General features: G+C 43.0%; 1 protein-coding gene across 1 annotated transcript; it reads right to left on the bottom strand.

The window, feature by feature from the left end:
- Window positions 1–465: 465 nt before the first annotated feature.
- On the bottom strand, window positions 466–17264 carry etnk2 (ethanolamine kinase 2). The gene is made up of 9 exons (XM_047583477.1): window positions 16854–17264; window positions 11170–11307; window positions 10955–11076; window positions 10328–10468; window positions 7545–7687; window positions 6975–7058; window positions 6724–6884; window positions 6544–6617; window positions 466–4891 (listed from the first exon to the last, which is right to left on the bottom strand). The coding sequence occupies exons 1-9, from the start codon at window positions 16998–17000 to the stop codon at window positions 4819–4821; spliced, it is 1083 nt and encodes a 360-aa protein (XP_047439433.1). The 5' UTR covers window positions 17001–17264; the 3' UTR covers window positions 466–4818.
- Between the last annotated feature and the right edge of the window lie 1748 nt (window positions 17265–19012).

The raw sequence follows: 19012 nt of genomic DNA, 5'->3' as shown, positions 1-19012 counted from the left end.
GAAGTTTAAAGCATAAAAATAAAAATAAAATAAAGATTTTGCTAAAATGCCCGTTATCATGGTACCACAACAGATTGAAATGAAGCCGAATAAGCCACAAACCTAATGTCCCCATATGAGGACGCAGGATCTCAGTAGGTTAAAAGGATACATTCTATATATATTCTATTAAATATAACAAGGTGATGGTGAGTGTGGGAAGGAAAAGATTGGCCATTAACGCCTGTAGTGGTAATATTAGTAGTGGTGCGTGCCCGCGTGTTGTGGCAGGACGTCCCACAGCAGAAGTTTTCTCCTTCCTTCCTTCCTCCTTGTCCAGGGTCGACACCCAGGGTCAGCTGGCAGACACAAACAAACCCTGGAGGAAGCCGGAGTGTCAGCACAAGTCACGCGTGGGTCATTTCCTCGACTCGTAGCGCGTCGCAGGGCAGAAAAAAAAAAAAACAGAGGCCGCGCATCGTTCCATACATTTTAATGGAAATATTTATTGACAACTGTTAAATAATTCTTCTTGCCACTCCTACAGAGGTGTGAAGGATCACTGTACAGTAAGCTTTTCACAGTATTTCTTACAGTATTTACATCCTCCGTCTCCGCCAGGCGCGCGCACACACATACACACACACTGAGGCACCACCTCTTTTTTTTTAGCAGTGGATGAGTACAAAGTCACATCTGCAAGCCAAACGCTGCGTCCCTTTTACACGGCGCTCTAGGTTTCAAGTCAAAGCTTTTACAAAAAGTAAATATCGGCATACAAAGAAAGAAAAAAAATTATATTTTTTTTTCCTGTACAGTGTATCATAAGTTAGTACATTCGCACACAAAAACGGTTAATCTCAAATTAACTGTAATGCACACTGAAACTAGCCATTTTGGTATGATTAGAAAACAACGAGAGGAAAAGTGGGAAATGCGGCGTTAGGCTCCTTCAATAAATAAACGGCTTTAAAACACTAAAAAGGCCGGACACAGTGAGAGTTAAATGTTTTCGACGGCCGGCACGGAGAGGTCGCTACAAAAAGGACACGAAATAAAACGCAGAGTCCGTCTTAAAAACAGGAAACGGGAGCTTTCAGCTTCCAGTGAACACTCGCAGGACTTTCTTGGCTCTTTGACACCTTACCCACGGAGTGATCCACCGACTACACAACGGCTGTTGCTTTTTGCCGCACTTCATTGTCAGTGTGGTGCAATAGTGCAAATCCTTAAGATAATGTTTTGGTGAAACGCAGTAAAGTACCCGACATCTAATAGGTCTCATTTTATCACTTAAAAACATTTTTGACAAGAGGTTAATTCAGGTAAATATGTTAATTAATAAGAGTTTCTAGGTAAGCAGGTAAAAATTCATGTTAGTGATTCTGAGAAGGGCAACACTAACCCTAACCCTAGGAGACTGTAGTTAGACAAATGTCGTGATGCATGTGGGATTATTCTATCTATTCAACATAATAATTTAGAAAACGTTTGTGTCCACTGTGCATTGGAAGCTGAACACTCCACATCCTGCGATATGTGTTTGGTGTAGCTACAGACTTTTTTCTTACTAATATTTTGTTGAGACTTTGTTGTTGAACGATAAAAAGTTCCGGGCGCATCTTTAGGTTCACACAGAACAGGGACACGTTCCGATCATGTGCTTTTGTGCTTTTAAACGTTAACTTTTCCTTCACAGAACCTGCGCGGACAGAAGTGTTTCCGCGGTTCGGAAGAATGTCACGTGCCTTTTAGAACACAAAAACGATTTTCAGCCACACGAAGACGCTGCGACGCCGCACGCTGAGCACCAAAGAGCACAGTGGGTAAGGTGGCCAAAAGGTCAAACAGCTGTGAAACGAGCGCAGCGTTTTTTTAGGACGACCTCGGCTGTGTGGAATGTGTTTTTTTAGGTCGTCGACTCTACACCGATCTCCAGCCTTTAGCGTCTGTTTATGCTGCGGTATCAGATATCGTTTAGAGACAATGACACTTCACACACTTCTTCTTCTTCTGCAGAAAGCTGTGCTAACAGAAGAGTTCCACTTTGGATCAGGGCCCTCTGCTAAAGGGAATGGAGAAATGTATTCAGTGCTCACGGGGTGCAAGTGCTCTTTTTTTTTTTATCCAGGCTGAATTCCTAGCAGGGCTTTAGGATTGTGCATCCGAGCAGCAAGTTCACCAATTTGGCCTTTGTCTGCAAATCTACTAAGCAGATTACTCTATTAGTCCGCTAAAAACGGGGACCTCTTGATCATTCTCGAATCCATTCAGTGATGTGCGATGATTCAAGCTTCTTTTTTTTTTTTTTAAGACAATACAGCTTTTTTTTTTTTTGCTCCCAAATACGTGCCATTAAAGAAGTAAACTCATTCAGCGTCACACTGCCTTCAACTGAGTTCTGACTCACATATATTCAGACATAAATACAACCCTTCTAGAAACATGTCTCATTAACATCTCCGTCTGTGCTGCAGCTCTGAGGCTCCGCTCACCTGGTGAATTATTAAACCTGTCGGTTACACAACACCAGCAGTGGAGGACAAAGGTCAGAGCTCAGTGTCTCCCCCGTCTGGGCCTGTGAGGAATTAAATAATCTTGAGCGTGTCGGGTGGAACGGAACATAAATTAAATGCAGAATTTACTGATATGAGGCTCTTGAACTAACATGAGCTTCATTTATATCCTACTCAAGGGACTGTTCACTGTCTTACATACAAATGTCTTCAAATGTTTCCTCCAGATAAACGCTGGTTGTTCATGAGAAGATCATCTGCTTTTCCGATATTTCTACAAAATTCGTCCCGTTCCGCTCTGTTTGTGGGCAACTTTCATTCAGAAACATGTTTCACGGCCACTGAGTCAGACATTTTGACTTGTGACAGGATTAGAGGCACAGGTGTATTATTGATGGCTCAGCTCCATTAAGTGTCCCAGCAGCCTTTATTAACCTGTACTTTATTTTTTCTGTGACAAGTCAAAAGGTCTTTGATGAAGATAAAAGGAAAAAAAAAAAAGGAACGAGGCTGTGAGCGAGGGGCCGTGACGTCCAGTCAAGATGTGCGATGCAGTGGTGAATCTGTAGTGTATTAACATGCAAATTACTACATAAAAACGTGATTTTGCATCTTGCTGTGCTACGTTACGGCTAGAGGTGTCTGCATGAGCTGACCAGGTTTCGTTTTGTGCGGGGAAATTCGCACAAAACACAAAAACGTGGCGTTAAGGATGCGGCTTTCTACGCGCAGTCAGAGCCGGAGGAGGAAGTGTTCTCCTGATAAAGGGCCAGAAGTCACCTTTTACCATGAACGTAAGAGCACGACAGTCACACAGCCCGAAAAATATCCCATTCCTCCCTCGTTTTAAAAAGCTACACTTGATTTGACCCCAGATAAAACTTACGTAACATCTGATTACGCAACACAATCTGGCTCTGGATCTGGAATGTGAACGGATTACGAACGCGGAGCCGAGAGGAGGCCGGGATGTGGAGATGGTTTCGTGATGCAGGTGTGAGGGAAACAGATCGCGGATGGAAACGGTGAGGAGGGAGCCGACACAAGGGGGCACAACAGCGCGGGGGGGGGGGGAGGACGGGAGCAGGAGGACGGGAGCAGCTGGCACAGAAGGGTGACGGAGGTCGTGATTTTCCAGAAGGTCTGGAAAGTTTAAATGGAAGCTTTGACGAAGCGAATCCGGCGCAACCATAAAAGTCAAGAAGGTGGAAAAAGCGGGCGCGAGGACAGAAATGCACACAGAGATTAGTGTCACATTTACACCCCTCTTATTAACCATTTACTTCCCCGCTCCTCCCGCGACACCGCTTTCCAACTTAGCGATCCAAACCCAAGAGTTGTTAAACCTGAGATGTGTAATAATCCACAGTTTCTTCACACATATAAATAAATGCACATTTAGCTTCTCTCTGTCACCGATTGCTACAACACAATAGTGATTCAACCTAAAGCCATTTTTCACACTCGCACCTTCTTTCCAGGGAGGGGGGGGGGGGCCTTGCACAACAGAAAAGTAGCAGCGGCAGAAGCAGCGGTTAATTATCAGAGGTACCGACAGAAGCTCAACAGAGAGGAGAGCCGGGTGAAGGGGTGAGGGGGGTAAAGTGATGCGTGTTCGGCTCTGATCTCTGGGAAGTTCAGTGCAAAAAGAGGCTGCAGCTACGAGCAGGTAGCACCAAAGACGGAGAAAACGGGCGGGTAAAACATAGACTTTAAAGTATTAAAACATCGGGGGAGAGAAGGCGAAACGGTGTCGCTCCATTCGCCAAACACATAACGCCAGGCAAAAAAAAAAAAAAAAAGCCCCTGAAGGAGGCGACGGGCTCGTCCCGTTAGATATACACAGAAAAAATTAGACAAACTATCCGTCAGCGGCGCCGTCAAACCGCCCTGAACAGTCTCGTCCCCTCTACTGACCTTCATTACCAGCGTTCTGGAACATTTTGGCGCCAGTGCGACAGATGATAAAGCAGGTTTTAAGCCAGTGACCTCTACCCTACCTACACACACACACACTGCTGTTCTCACTACGTCTGGTTCAGCTGCCCAAAGAGGGAAAAAGCGAGACGCTGTTCGGGGTTCGTCGCGGTAAATCACACACGCGCACATTCACACAGATGGAAGATTTGTAATTCTGGAGCTGGAGTCGTGACGGACGAGGAGCTGGGTTCGGAGGAATAAAACGGTAATTGCGCTTCTTGCAGAAAAGAGGATGGCAGGTAGACCCAGCTGTGGTCCATCGACAGCTGGTACAGAAGAGAGTCCACACCCCACAGGGACGTCTGAGACACCCTGCATCCCGTCTTCCTCTCCGCCGTCCCTCTCATTCTGGGATCTGCAGGGCCATCAGTGCAGGTTTGGTCTTAAAGTACTGGTTGAAGCGTAGCACAGCATACCTGCAAGAAACAAGGGCATGAAATCGGTGACGCTAGAGAAATGAAAACACAAACTACACTGATGCTATGGATGTGGTTTTCCCTTTTACTCAACTGACCAAACATTTTTAGAAGGATCTGGTTCAGTGTGTGTCCTATGACCTCACGCTATTTCCAACGAGCCCAAATAGAGATGGAGCACAATTAAGCCCCGCCCACATCAGGAAAACATCAGGAAAACTCGTCACTGTTCCCCGTTGACTTTTTAATTCAAAGTGTTTTCTCATCACTTCTGTCTGCTAGCTAAAAACTGAAAATGTCTGCACTATTCAATCTGTTTAACAAACTCGCTAGTTAGTACTGGTGCTAATATAATATGTTACATTGTGTCAGGCAATTAAAATATTATTGTAACAATACTTGGCAACGTGCACCAAAAACGTAAAAACTGACTGGATTTATAAAGAAAGAGAACAAGCTTGTTTATCGGCCTCTAATTTCTCTATTCCTGCAAATCTACTTCATTTAGCAGATGAATTTTATGCATGAGTTTGTACACGGGTTGGATACTGCTAATGAACCGAAGCAAGAAAAGTGTATGTATATGTTAGAAATCAACATATCAGGCTGATATTTGTGTTTTTTACTGGTAGTGTGTTCGCAGATACATTTATTTATATGTACATATATATATATATATATGTGTGTGTGTGTATGTATTTTTTTTGCCTGGCAAGATTTACAGACAGGCACATCCACAGGCAGCCCTAAATATTCTTTGAGTTCAATAAATGTTTATGTTTAACTTGTAACATTTGTTTCATTTTTATCATGTAAGTGGAGAAAAAGCAGTGTCAGCTCCAAATATTGGCTCAGAAATATCGGCAGCATGATGAGTATTAAAAAATCAGTATTGGTATCGACCCTAAATAATCCATATCGGTCGATCACTATTATTTATATGAGGTTTGTATCTATGTTTGTAAAGATAATGTCCAGTTCACACAGGATATTGTATCCATGTCTCATACAACTGTGTCTCTTGGCTCCTTAAGTTCAGTTTTACTTGTTTGTTTTTCTTATTTTCTCCACGTTTTCTTTTTCTCTCATTACATTTTATTGGAAATTTAATAAAAACAACTTGAAATAAACACGCTAGCAGAAGCAGATTAGCTTCATAGCAAAAGTACTAACTTCCCTAACCACTTTTGTCATGTGACCCTCACTTTGTAGACTAGAAACTATTAGTTCTAGTCTTTAAACTTTTAATAAGTTTAAGAAGAAAACGATTTCCATTCCAACTTAAATGTCTCATTTTAGGAGGACGTTAGCCGTTTCACTCAGCGAGGGGGTGCAGTCCACGACTCTGCTTAGGTCTAGTTTCTTGCTGTGAAACACTAGGGGAGGCAAACCCAGCATCTCTGTGTGTTACAGGTGTGAGGTGAGGCTCTTATATGGAAGCTCACAATGGGAATGAGAGACATGTTGGCTTTCTGGGTTCCTGGTTTCAGTCTTTCATAATACTCTGATTAACCCATGCTGATAGATCCTTTTCATACACACACTTTGACCCGTTACTCAAGTAACATCATACACAACTGGAGTGGGGGTATGGGGTCACCACACACAGCGCCAACTCTTTCTCACACACAGACACACACACACCAACGTACCCGAGGAAGTCGAAGTCGATGGAGGAGTATTTGGCCTGGATGAGTGCCCAGAAGCCCCAAAAGAAGTGAGAAGCCTTGAGGGACACAAATTAGACATGTGATGAGGACAAGTAACACGAGACGCGGGGTGTAACAGATAGAACGAAGTGTGCGAGCTTCTTTTTCTTCTTTTCTCCTCACCAGAGCAAACTTGTTGACCTGCACATAAAGCGTCTCCAGCTCCCGCTCGCTGACCTCCTCTGTTTTCTTGGTGAAGAGTTTGTACGCCTGCAGGTACACTCTGAGCCAGTCCATCTGCATCTCCCGGCTCGGGTACAGTCCGTAGTCCAGCTCAGCCATGCCTGGTTGCACAGCATGTTACGCGTAAATATGCATTGATTTAATATTTACCGTCACATGCAAAAATCGCTTGTGGTGCGGTTCGGACAAACCTGCAAACTCATTGAAGTGGTTGCCGATGTCGAAGGCCTGGTAGTTGTAGCTGGAGTATTCGTAGTCGATGAAGCGGACGTGACCTGCGAGACAAAAACAGAACAGCGATAACTGCATTAAAACCTGAGGATTAAAGTCTGTTACTGATTCAACACTAGTAAGCAGAACGTTGAAAGTCAAGCTGCAAATTTCTGGGGAAGTCAGCTGATCGAGTTCAAGTCAGGGGCGGCACAGGTGTGAAGAAAAACTAAACCAGAATCTCAGACGTTCTAACTGCTGAAAAAATACAATGTTTTCTTTAACATGATGAATAACAGTGATTATAATATTGATCAACATAATCGTGATTGTCACTCTGGCCATAATCGTGCAGGTTGAATCCAATCCAAGATAAATGTACATTGAAAAATATAAAGAGAACGGAAACTCTGACACTGTTTCATCGTCAGTATGTTCAGATTCTGGGTTTATCTATGAAACTCTATAATTAGCTTCACAATCATGCATGTGTTTCTGCAGCTGTCAATCATTTACTGGGCGGAAGCAGTGCAGGGAGTGAAGCGTCCTACCCTCTTTGCTGTTGTGGATGATGTTCTTGCAGAGCAGGTCGTTGTGACAGAGCACGACAGGTGAGCCCAGCGTGGAGAGATGCTCCTTCATCCACACCATCTCCTGCTCCAGAACCGCTTTGCTGGGAACCTCCTGCTGGATTCTGGACGGGGAGAAGAAATGTAAAAATCACCTCTCTCTCTCTCTCTCTCACACACACACACTCTCTCTTTGCGTCAGCGAACACAACAGGCGCCCATATGTACGGGAAGGGAAAGTCTCGCTAACTGTTACCGAGCAAACTAAACTACTTTTCTGTGTTGTGGCATCACTGCGGCGTGGAGACGTGTGTGAAGTAAAAACAACGTGGATCGACATGCTCAGGCAACACACAGGCTCAGTGGGGCTCCGGCCAGACGGCTCCTGGGAACGGCTGCAGAGAAACCTGTCCTCAGTGGACCCTCCATGGATACACCGCTACGTCTCCGCAGGAAATGTGGACTCAATTTTAACACGAGACACTACAGGGTAAAACTTTTAACTAACAGATATCACCATGAACCTTCTCCAGTTGATCACTTACAAAAAATACAATATTTTTTTTGTATTACAGGTTTTCTGTGAATGTATATTTAAATATACAAATTAAGTATCACTTACTTAAATATGCACTAATTTGCATAAATTTCTGAAACAGAAATCTTAATAATGACTAAAGTCAGGTTCAAATTTGTTTTTTTTGGAGTAAAATGTTCTATAAATCAGGCTCTGAATGATAAAAGCTATAAAAAAATCCCCTCTGTAAATACCTGCAGAATGTAGTTAGGAACAAATCTGGAAAGTTTTGTTTGTGTAAGTGATACTGAAGTGGAGATTTCTGGCTCAGAGTAGCAGAAAAACTCATTTTGAGAAAACGGCCTTAACATTACAGAATCATGTATATTTCTTTATTGTAAACCACTATGTACCAAAACCAAATCTATTGCAAATATAAGATTAAATTTTCAATGAGTTCATTCAAGTGTGAAACATGAATGTTGATCCATTGCTGATCGTCTCCACCTTCGTCTCCTTTTACCAAACACAATTTGAACTCAGATGAGTCTGACTTCCCCTCTCCTCTCTATCTGTGTCTTTTCTTTGACTTTTCTTACTAATTTGAGCTGTAATTTTCTTCTTAGAGAAGAAGCATTTTTAAATGCCCCTCGCAGATAAACCCAGACCGGTAGAATATCCGGTCACGTGACACGTTTGAACTTATCACGTTGTCAGAAATCGACACCAACCAACGAGAGTTCAAGTTTAGCTTCAGATCTGCCTTTCTACTTTCACGATTAATTGCCAGTACAAAGGATGTGACTGTATTTTGGCCCGACAGACTTCTGCAGGAGAAAAGGAGCTTCACAACAGTAGCTCATACGCCAGGGTAGAGATGAGGGTCACAGAGCTACGAGACGGCTCAGAAAGCTGAGTTTATAAGTCAATTTACGAGTTAATTAGAGGCACAAACAAGACAAAGTGTAGTGAAAAGAACACATAAATGAGCATTTAGACTTTTCTTTTTAAACTAGATTGATAAATGACATGTTAATGAAGAAAAATAGCAAAAAAACTCAAAATTGATATTGATATATATAAGTGTTCTGCCTGGACCGGACGACGCCCTGTAACCCAATCACATCAACAGCAGACGCTGCCTGAAAGCAGTTGAAAGGTGGTATTATTGGCTGGTGGAAAAAAGAGTTAAGCCACCGGGTTAGTGCCTCAGCCAACCAAGTCCTGAGTGCTGAGTAGAGACCCCTGCGCTAACGGTAATGGGCTTATGGGGCTTAAGCTGCAGTCGGCCTTATAGCAGGAGATGGGAGAAAACAGGGCTGGAAGGCTGCATCAAACACACAAACACAAGACACGCCCTCTCCTCGGAAACGTCTTTCTGGTTTGGTGCCTTCTCCCACACCGTCTTCTGATGAAATTTTGTCACCGCTACAGTTTTTCTTTAAAGATACCCCGGTGACGTGTGTCTCTCTAACTGCAGGGAAACCGGTTTGTGCTGTCCAGGACGAGGACACCTCAGCCATCTGTGTTACCATGGAAGACAGTAAAGTGACCTGATACACAGAGCTGAGCAAACATCTGCTGGCCGCTGCATGCCTCAGACTCCCTAATCCAGGCGGCTGTTATTGTTACTGTTATATAAGCCACATGTTGGACATAATCTAATAGCCATCAGGACAAAGGTATCAGCTGTGGCCGGGCAGCTGGCCGGGTTATGAAAGGGTCGACTTTTAAAACAGATCCACAGGTGGACGTGGACACCTCCGCACTGTCAGCCTCCCTCTTTCCTAGAGATTCATTTCCAGTTCTGCTGACTGTAGGTGTGCGTCAGTCAATGAGAAATTTCAGGTGTATATTTATCACTTCTGCTGGTTTAGCCTGGATTTTCCAGGTTCATTATTTCCTTAATTAAGTGCACAATTAATTATGTGGGTCATGTTTGTCCGTGACTCCTAAAAATAGAGTCTTATTTTATGTTTGCTCATATTAAATTCTCACCTTTGACACTTTTTAAGCAAACAACTATGCTTTTTTTTTTTTTCCTAATGCAATCATCTTCTTTTTCACTGAGCTCTCTCCGCTGATGTCCATGCAAATGTCCCCTGTTCTCGGTACTAGTGTTACAGGGAAATGAAGCTGCACTTCAGCAACTATTTGCATCGCTATCACACCGTGTGTAGAGCGGCGTCGCAGGAGCCTGGACAACAAGATGAAAGCCGAGGAGAAAAAAAAAAAAAAAAGGACTCACCTGACATTGGAGGCTTGCTCGGTGAACTCCGTGGCTACCAGGGAGAAGTATTTCCGCATCTTGATCCAGAGGTTGGGTTTGGGGATGCAGCCGTTGTGTGCGTGGATGGCGTGGATGCGAGCCATTTCCCTAGCAATCATCCTGCGGAAGGAAAGAAAGAACAAGGTTATCCATCACGACTGAAGTGATAACATGCGAGTTATAATCCTGAAGATGAAGAAGTGACAAGAGTGTCCTGCTACAGGGTCAAGATATCTGTTATATGTTAGATAAGGACAAATAATCTCTTGTGCAGTTGACTTAAACCCAGCAAATACATAATCCAGCACTGAACAGTGATTTCCACAAAGGAGACACCAAACATTACAACAAGTACCGTGGACACTGAGTCACCAGATAAAGTATTAGATTGTTTTGGTTTGTTGTTGTGGATAACTGCAGATACCATTTGACTAACGTGGGTTTACTTCATTTGCATTTTTCCTACATGATGACGAGGCGTTTTCTGCTTTGGGAAAACACGTGTGCCAATCATCACGTTAATGGGCACACTGTTATAATTTCACCCCTCTAAGCTAAGTCTGTAATAATCCCGAGCTGCCCCGACTCTGTCCCCAACGTCCTAACCTGAGTAGAGAAGGATCCCTGACGTCCTGCGTCCCGAGAGCGTCTCCCTGCATGAACTCATAGCAGATGCCGTTTTGAAAGGTGCAGTAGAGACGAGGGGCGCAACCGTTAGCGTGTAGCACCTGGAGGAGACATGAAAAAACATGAGAAATGGATGGGACGAACAATTGTGAAGCACCAAAATGTGTCAAATTCGTAAAAAAAACTAACGCTACCTGAAAGCTTTTGAGCTCATTGTCTCTGTCCACAATGAGCTCCGTCTTGTTCCCGTACACTCGGACCAGGACCACGTCCTCTGGACTGTCGTCCACGTAGCAGCCCACTAACTTGTTGGTGGTTCCATCGGTGAAGAGCTGGAAGAGGAGGAAAAGGCATCATGTAGCCGCTCTGAGAGAACATCTAGCGCTACGGCACCGTGGTGGTTCCAGTGTTTTGTTTGGTCGTTTCACAGAGCTATCGGTTCACCTTGAGTCAGCATCAACACTGCAGACGCCACGAGACGAATGTGTCACATCGCAAAAGCTTGAACGTGATACTGAATCAGTATCACATCAGCCTTCAGCCCAAAGATACTCAGCTCAGTGCTGAGCAACTTTACATTCCTTTGGTGCAAAAAGGACACAGAGGAACGTCATGTTTTTTAAATAAGCAACTTATTTTACACATTCAGTCATTGACGAATGTGCTAATAATTTGAAATAACCTGGATATGACAAAGCAGTTGTTTTATCAAACTAGCTGCATGACATTTTTTTTTTACACCTCTGAGTAACTCATGCATGTCTGTTACATCCTGCCATGACACACGCTCGTAATGGAGTAAACTACTCTCACGAGTCCCAACTTGACAGTCAAGTTGAAACTATTGCAAAACTATTTAACACAATTGTTATCATATTACTATGAAGCTATGAAGTATGTTTCATGATGAAAGATCTCGTGTGATGCGCGTCGTTATCTGCTCATGCATGTTTAGCAATTAGTAACTTCACGAGGAAGCAGGAAATATGATGTTTGCATATCACGTACGATTAAAGAAGGTATTAAAAAGTGGCCATGCAGGTTAAATCAACTGACAACCAATACTCAAAGTATTGGTAAGCTTCTACTAAAAAAGCTGAAACTGACAACAGTAACTACCATCTACTGTTACTGTACTCTATGTTTAACACAACAGACATATCGGTTTTTAAATAACACAACGTATAAAAATGACAAGTACATTTGGGAGCCATAACCTAGTACACATCTCAGCTGGTAGATGGTTGTTTGTACATTCTTACAGGTTTGATAGGAACCTCCTTATAAATGCAAGTGTCTGTTCATTTATTTAGATGATTTAGAAATGATGCCTGGTGTTATGGGGTTTGTTACAACCAATGCAGAAAAACAATACCTCTGCATGCAACTGGATCAGTCTTCAACCAATCACAGGCATTTTGTTGTCAACAAATTCAGTGTTCAGGTGACGTCTATGACTTTGTCACTGTTACGACACCATAACGACATGAAGCCCAAACAAACTATTCAATTAACCCGGCAAATCTTTGCCAGAACATCATCAGTTGCCTGTGGATCAACTTCAGACCAACTTTTCCCCGCAAAACTGACATGGGTGGAGTAGACTCGGACTAGCATAGACGCTACATGACCATTTTAATATTCTACACAATAATATCTTACAATGAAGCAATTCATAAGACATTCTGACAATTGATATTAACTTTCACAGTTCACAAAGATCAATCATAAAAATAAATGTGCGTCTGAATCGTTCCTCTCACTCTGCCTCTCTAGGTTTTCTGTCGACTTCGAGCAGATGGGTCCTCTCACATTACAGAGTTCTGCTCATGGTTTCTTCCTGGTACTAGGGAGGCTTGTTCTTGCCACTGTTGCGTGGTGCTTCCTCTGGGGGTTTCAGGCTCAAGGTTCAGCAAAGTGTCTTGAGACAGTTTGGACTAACCGTGTTGTGGTGGTTAGCACTGATTCATCACAGCGAGAAGGTTCGAATACATCATCCGAATGTGGCTTTTCTGCCAGGGTTCAAGTGGAGTTTGCATATTTTCCTTGTGTCTGCGTGGGTTGTCTCCGGCTTCCTCCCATTCTCCCAAGACATGCTCGTTAGGTTAATTGGTGATTCTAAATTGGCCGTATTCTGCCACTCACCCAATGACAGCTGGGATACTGTCAACTGTGTTTAAGTGTAGAAAACATTGACATGTTAAATACTTACGTCCCTCCCTGTATATCTTCCATCAAACTGACTATATGGCTACTTCCTGCATCCCATGGTCCAATGACTCTTGCAGGATGGTGTTATAAACAGGTTAACTCTAACGCTTCATCCAAATTGATGAATAAGCAAAAAAAAAAGCCTCGGATCTCGATATCTGAATGACGGCATCTTTCCAATGGAAACCGGTGGGCTGGTCCCGCCTGCTGAGAACACAATAACAACATACACACTGCCTACGTCCACCCCAGCACAGACGCTCACTCACGCATATCTGGCATTCCACACATGGCGAACCACAAAGATGGGCACGCAGGCATCCCCGTTACGACCGCACGTACACAGGCAAACACGCCTTTTGCTACCACATGACTGATCCATCCCGCCCGCCTGCACAATACGCCGCTAAGACCGACGATCAATACGTCGATACGCAGCGATAAGCTTGGATCCAGACAAGGGTTTTACTTTCCCCCCCCCCCGGTGTGTGCAAGTCTACACCGGCCGGTTCTGACCGCGCGGCCTGAAGGAGGCTTCCCGTGGCAGATATTAATCAATTCATCTTGAGCATGAGAAAGTTGTAATAGGACACGGCTCTGTTGAGGTTGGCACATTCTGATGTTTTCAGGAACTCGGCGGGCGTGTGGAGGATGTTTTGGAAATGGACAGTGTGTATTTACAGTAAAAGTCTTCCTGTCCAGGTGGCAGGGCAAATCAGGTGTTTCTGTCAACAGCTGCCGCTGCTGCTGCCGCGCTCCTTCCTCGCCGCATTTAGAGCTTCAAAGTCCCATCAGAACAATGGTGCAGCTGTGGTTTTTTTCACTTTAATCGCACACTTTCCTGATCAGGCTGCGCTGGTGGTCGTGGAGATGTACCTCTGAGTTCTGTCTGGGTGGTGGTCAGAGAGAAAAGGCTCGGGGGGGGGGGGGGGGGTGAAGTAAACAATGTGATGTCCTCAGCTGCAGGTGTGTGTGAGTGCGTGGGCTATCAGATCCAGAGAGGGATTAGCCAGCGGGATGTAAATACACGGCTGCAGCAGCTGTGTTCAAATTGAGCCTGCGAGAGAGCGAAGGCGGTGAATGGTGTTATCGTGTCCCACCGCCGGAGCCGCTCCGAATAGTCTGACCTGGCTATGACACATCAGTCACTTGATCCACGCGCCGGGAATCAATTATGCATTTTCTCTATCCCTGCAAAGGGACTGCTTAACAATACATCCGTGGTGAAATGCACATTACACAAACATTTGGCTGATTCAGTTGGGTCCAAAGTGGTCGAAACTCAAAAATATCCAACAGCATCGTTACATGGAAACGGGAGGAATTACAGTCGAAAGATAAGTCTGAGGGAGAGTAATACTTGTGGTAGGGATGCACAACATATGCAATAATATATTAGCAATCAGGTGAGCTTTTCAATCACCCAGCTTTTTAATGCTCCGCCTCTTTATGCACAAAATGAAGACATGCGGCTGCACAGAGCAAGGTTAGCGTGTTACACTAAGGAGCCTAGAAATAGCTTACGAACAGAAAATAAAAGCGTTACAAACTATTTTCGGTGCATCCGTGTTTTCTTTGTTGAGACTGTGCTCTATAAATACTAGTGTTAAGGAGACACAGAGTCCGATCGTCAGAGCACAGACACGTCTGAACAGAGCGTTTTAATCAGACGATAGTCAGGCTGAATGTCCAGCCCAGTGTATCACAGTAACTAAAGTAAATAATTAGTGCTTCTAAGCAAGTTAATTAGCTGTTACAACCAGCAACAGATTAGATTAGATCAATAACGGTACCTAAAAGTGAGAAGCTAACGGAAAGGAAAATACTACCTAGAGTTTATTTAGTAGAAGATCCTCAACTCGAATATCTGTTTCTCACCAACCACCTTTTTGGGCAGAATGTACCTTTAATGACACGACTGACATATCACTATGCATCCAAAAGCATCAGAGCTTTACACTGACACCGTACAGCTTTCCCATAAAAGACTGAACAAGTAGAGCACACGGATATAATAGTGTAACGGAGAGAGTTTCCTATGTCCTGCTAAGTTAAGAGGATGTACAGAAAACATCAGTGAGTCCACACACACAACTTCACTTGCAGCAGGAGCTTGAAAACAGACGTCTGACTCTCTTTACATCATGTCTCCAAACAAAAAAAGACCCTTTGAGGCATTTTTGCTGGGACAACAAGCATATAGTTCTGATTTAATTTCCTCTCTACTCGTTTCAGGCCCATCACTTTGGGTTCATGAATGACCATATAAATCTTTACATCAAATCCTGTTTTAAATGTCGAATGACAACCTAATATTGTCCTTAACATGGACATTATCACTGGGGATTTTTCGTAGCTGGCTTGTAGCAACGAGGTTCAGGACTTCAGTCAAATATGAGATTTCCGTCCGTGTATTCATAGTCTTGGAAAGGAAATTCAATCAGTGCGGTGGCAGAGTTAGCCCACAAACACCACTACACCCTCTGGGATTTAATTGAGTTCATTAATTAAATTTGCTTTTAACTCACACTACACTTTAGTTTATTAAGGAAGGAGAACCAGGCACCATTCAAGTGCCCCCACAAATTAATTGCAACTTAATCCATCTGTTTTCATGCAAAGAAGAACAAGTGAATTAAGGGAATGTTTACATTTAATGAACTATCCTTAAAAATATATATATATTTCTGTTTAGTTTTGTGTTCTGTTCACTTCTCTGACTAAAGCTGTGGACAAATTAGGGACGTCATTTATTTTCACTGGTAAAAATGAGTAGACTTTGCGATTTCATGTTGCTACAGGCCACTTAATTGCCCCGTATGTTTGAAACCTGCGGTGCAGATAGTTAACCGCGTGGAAGTCCAAACTATCACCCTGGAAAGGACCCAAGACGCCACCTCCACCGCTGATGGTTTCGATTATTATTAACATCCAGTCCATGTGACGGCAGAAGCCGAGGGACGTGGCTGGATGTCAAGAGGCAGCGTGAGCACAAACAGCTGTAAAAAAACGTCAGCATAAGGTGTGTCTGCTTCCTTGAACTCGCAATTAACTATGACCGTGTATAGACCCATCACGTCACCACCAGCTGGTCACTGACACTAAGATGACAGCATGACTGGCCCTTTTTATTCCAGATTTGGTCCAATGTGTTGCTGTTTAACATCGAGCACACAAGGCTGCCTGTAACAGGAAGAGTAGTTTTGTACATTTGCTCCTAAGATAAATCTGTACATTTTTTGCTTAGGCTATTTTATATTTGATAATACTTATATATTAATCTTATTGTATCTTTCTTTTTACTAGTGTTTTTTAAGAGTGTTTCTTTTATGTGTACCTGAGCTACTGTGACCAAATAATTTCCCTTGTGGATGATGAAAGTCTAAATCTAGATTACAATCCCACTGATTTAGTATTAGTTTGCCACTATAACTCTCAGAATCAGAGTCTGGCTTAAATAAAATCAACACGTTATGTGACAATATACGCAATTGAACGTCTTTGTCAGTGAATAAAGAGACTATGTAGCAATAAAAATTGGTAAATTAAAAGAAAACGTGGCCCTCCTCCCGGCTGGTACTGCTTGGTGATGCTGCAGAGCTGTCAATCTTTAGCCTAGCCTAGCTTAGCCCACTCTCCACGGCTAGCTTCAAGCGGCTAACGTTACCTTGGTCTTGATACGGCTCGTCTCCCACGCAGGTCTCAGCTCTTTAATGAGCTTCATGGCTCCTTCCGTCACATTGTGTTCGTCCACGAAAACGGGAATCTTCCTAATTACCGGCGACCCGACGGGCACATGTATCTGCGTCTCCATTCTAAAGAGGTTTATCTTAAACGTTAATCTCCGAGCCCCGACACGGATATCTCTAGAAATTTTGCAGCGTACTGTCGTTCGCTCAGCTTGTAAGCAGGCAAGTGTCACTGTGGATTTTGTGTATTTTGCTCGGTAGCCGTGGCTTGAAGGCAGTGAAGATGTAGAATCGTGAAACTGCCGGGTATGGATGCTCGTCGCCGGTTTTCTTGGGAGCAGAAGCAGCCGCCTACCAACGGGACCATTTCCTTAAACTTGGCTCCGCCCACCCGGGATCATCCGATTGTACGACGGTGGAGACGGAGACGCAATAAGGCCGACCACGCCCACTATTTCCGAGTCTCTCCGGGTGGAGCCGAGTCCAGCCGAATGACGGCACGCGTTCTGACGACTGAAAAATTATTATTAGGCTTTCATAGACTTTTAACCCTCTTATTACCTTCACTTTTACTAACACTTTTTAATCACTGGGGTCAATTTAGCCCCAGCTTTAAACCTCCAAAAAATGATTATAATACATTTTTTCCCCCAGGTGTATGTGTCAGGTATGTAAGGAAGAGTATTAAAGCCCTCCAAGAGAAAACAAGAAAATGAGCAAACACTTCAAGAACCGTCTTTCCATATTAATACTGAGAATTACGCTGTGTTTTTTGAGCCGACTTTATTTCTCGACATTGTATTTCGACTTTTTTCTTGACATTCATACTCTTCCCATTTACTAACATGTTTTATCCTTGCCATCAATTTTGACCCCAACAATTTAAACCTCCAAACTGGACAGTTATCTATAACTATATAACTATTATCACTTTTATTTTCAAGAATAATAACATATATTATTTTGGGGCCACTTAAATTAGGAAAAGTATTAATAATTATGTAAATGAAAGAAAAAACTCTTAAGAACCACAAGTAAAAGAAAGACAAAAATATGAGTAATAAGTAAAATAGAAAGTAGTGTGAGCAACAAAATGTATGTAATTAGCATATGAACAAATGTAAAAAATAATAGAGATGGGAGAATATAAACGTCAATGATAGTCAGACGCTAAAAGTGTCTATTCATGTGGATAACATGGCATTAACTATTACAGAGAGGTAGGTTAATGTACATTGCCTGGCAAAAATAAAAGTTGAAGCAGAAACTACTAAACTACCAAAATTGGGCTTCATTGTGCCAGGGAGCATAAAGTTTGGACTCTGGAACAAAGGAAAAAGGCCACGTGGTCTGATGAGTCCAGATTTCACACTGTGTTCCAGAGCGATGTCGCATCAGGGCAAGAAGAAAATTAACTATGTCAAATACACGAGAAGGCCAATGAATCTTTAATAACTACTGGAATCAACAGCTGTGTAATAAATGTTCTGTAATTATTGTGTAACTGTAATAATGCAGTGACTTGCTAATCTTGGTCTGTACCCTGCACAATATCTAAGTCCATTTTTTTATAGCCGATATATACGGCATGAGGTGACTGGACAGATTATTAACGTGGGTCTGCTGTTTGTGTGTCTATTACTGATATAATGGAGACAAAAATCACAAGTCACATTGGGGAGAGCTGCCTCTCTTGATGAGTGTAAGTAAACTATAGACTAGAGTCATGTGTAACAAAGGTGTCAAAACTGTAAACCTGCTCCAGAAAACAGCACAATGAAACTCAAACACAGTGTGAAGCAGAAACACCAGCTCTGTCATATTCAGTGTTGTAATACGTTGAGTGACACTGTTAGACAGCTAAATGAACGAAGAGCACACGACTGGTCATGGTAGTGCCTTCTCTCGGCCAAATGAGGGCAGTAAAGTGATAAAAATGAGCTGCAAACGTGGGTGAAGGTTATCCTGAGGGATGGCTTTCAAGAGGGTCATCAATTTGCATGTAACTGCCTCTTTAGATTCTATTTGAAATATAATAATAGTATAATAATAATAGTCCATGTTTGGACCTAACAGTTTAAAGACTCAGGTGCCTCATCTTTGGTGGATTTGGTGTCAGTGAGTTCAAATGGTACAA

This window comes from Mugil cephalus, chromosome 4 (assembly GCF_022458985.1).
Source record: "Mugil cephalus isolate CIBA_MC_2020 chromosome 4, CIBA_Mcephalus_1.1, whole genome shotgun sequence".
In the NCBI taxonomy this organism is placed as follows: Eukaryota; Metazoa; Chordata; class Actinopteri; order Mugiliformes; family Mugilidae; genus Mugil; species Mugil cephalus.
Note: the sequence above shows the minus strand (reverse complement) of the source record. Positions and strands in the feature narration are given on the sequence as shown.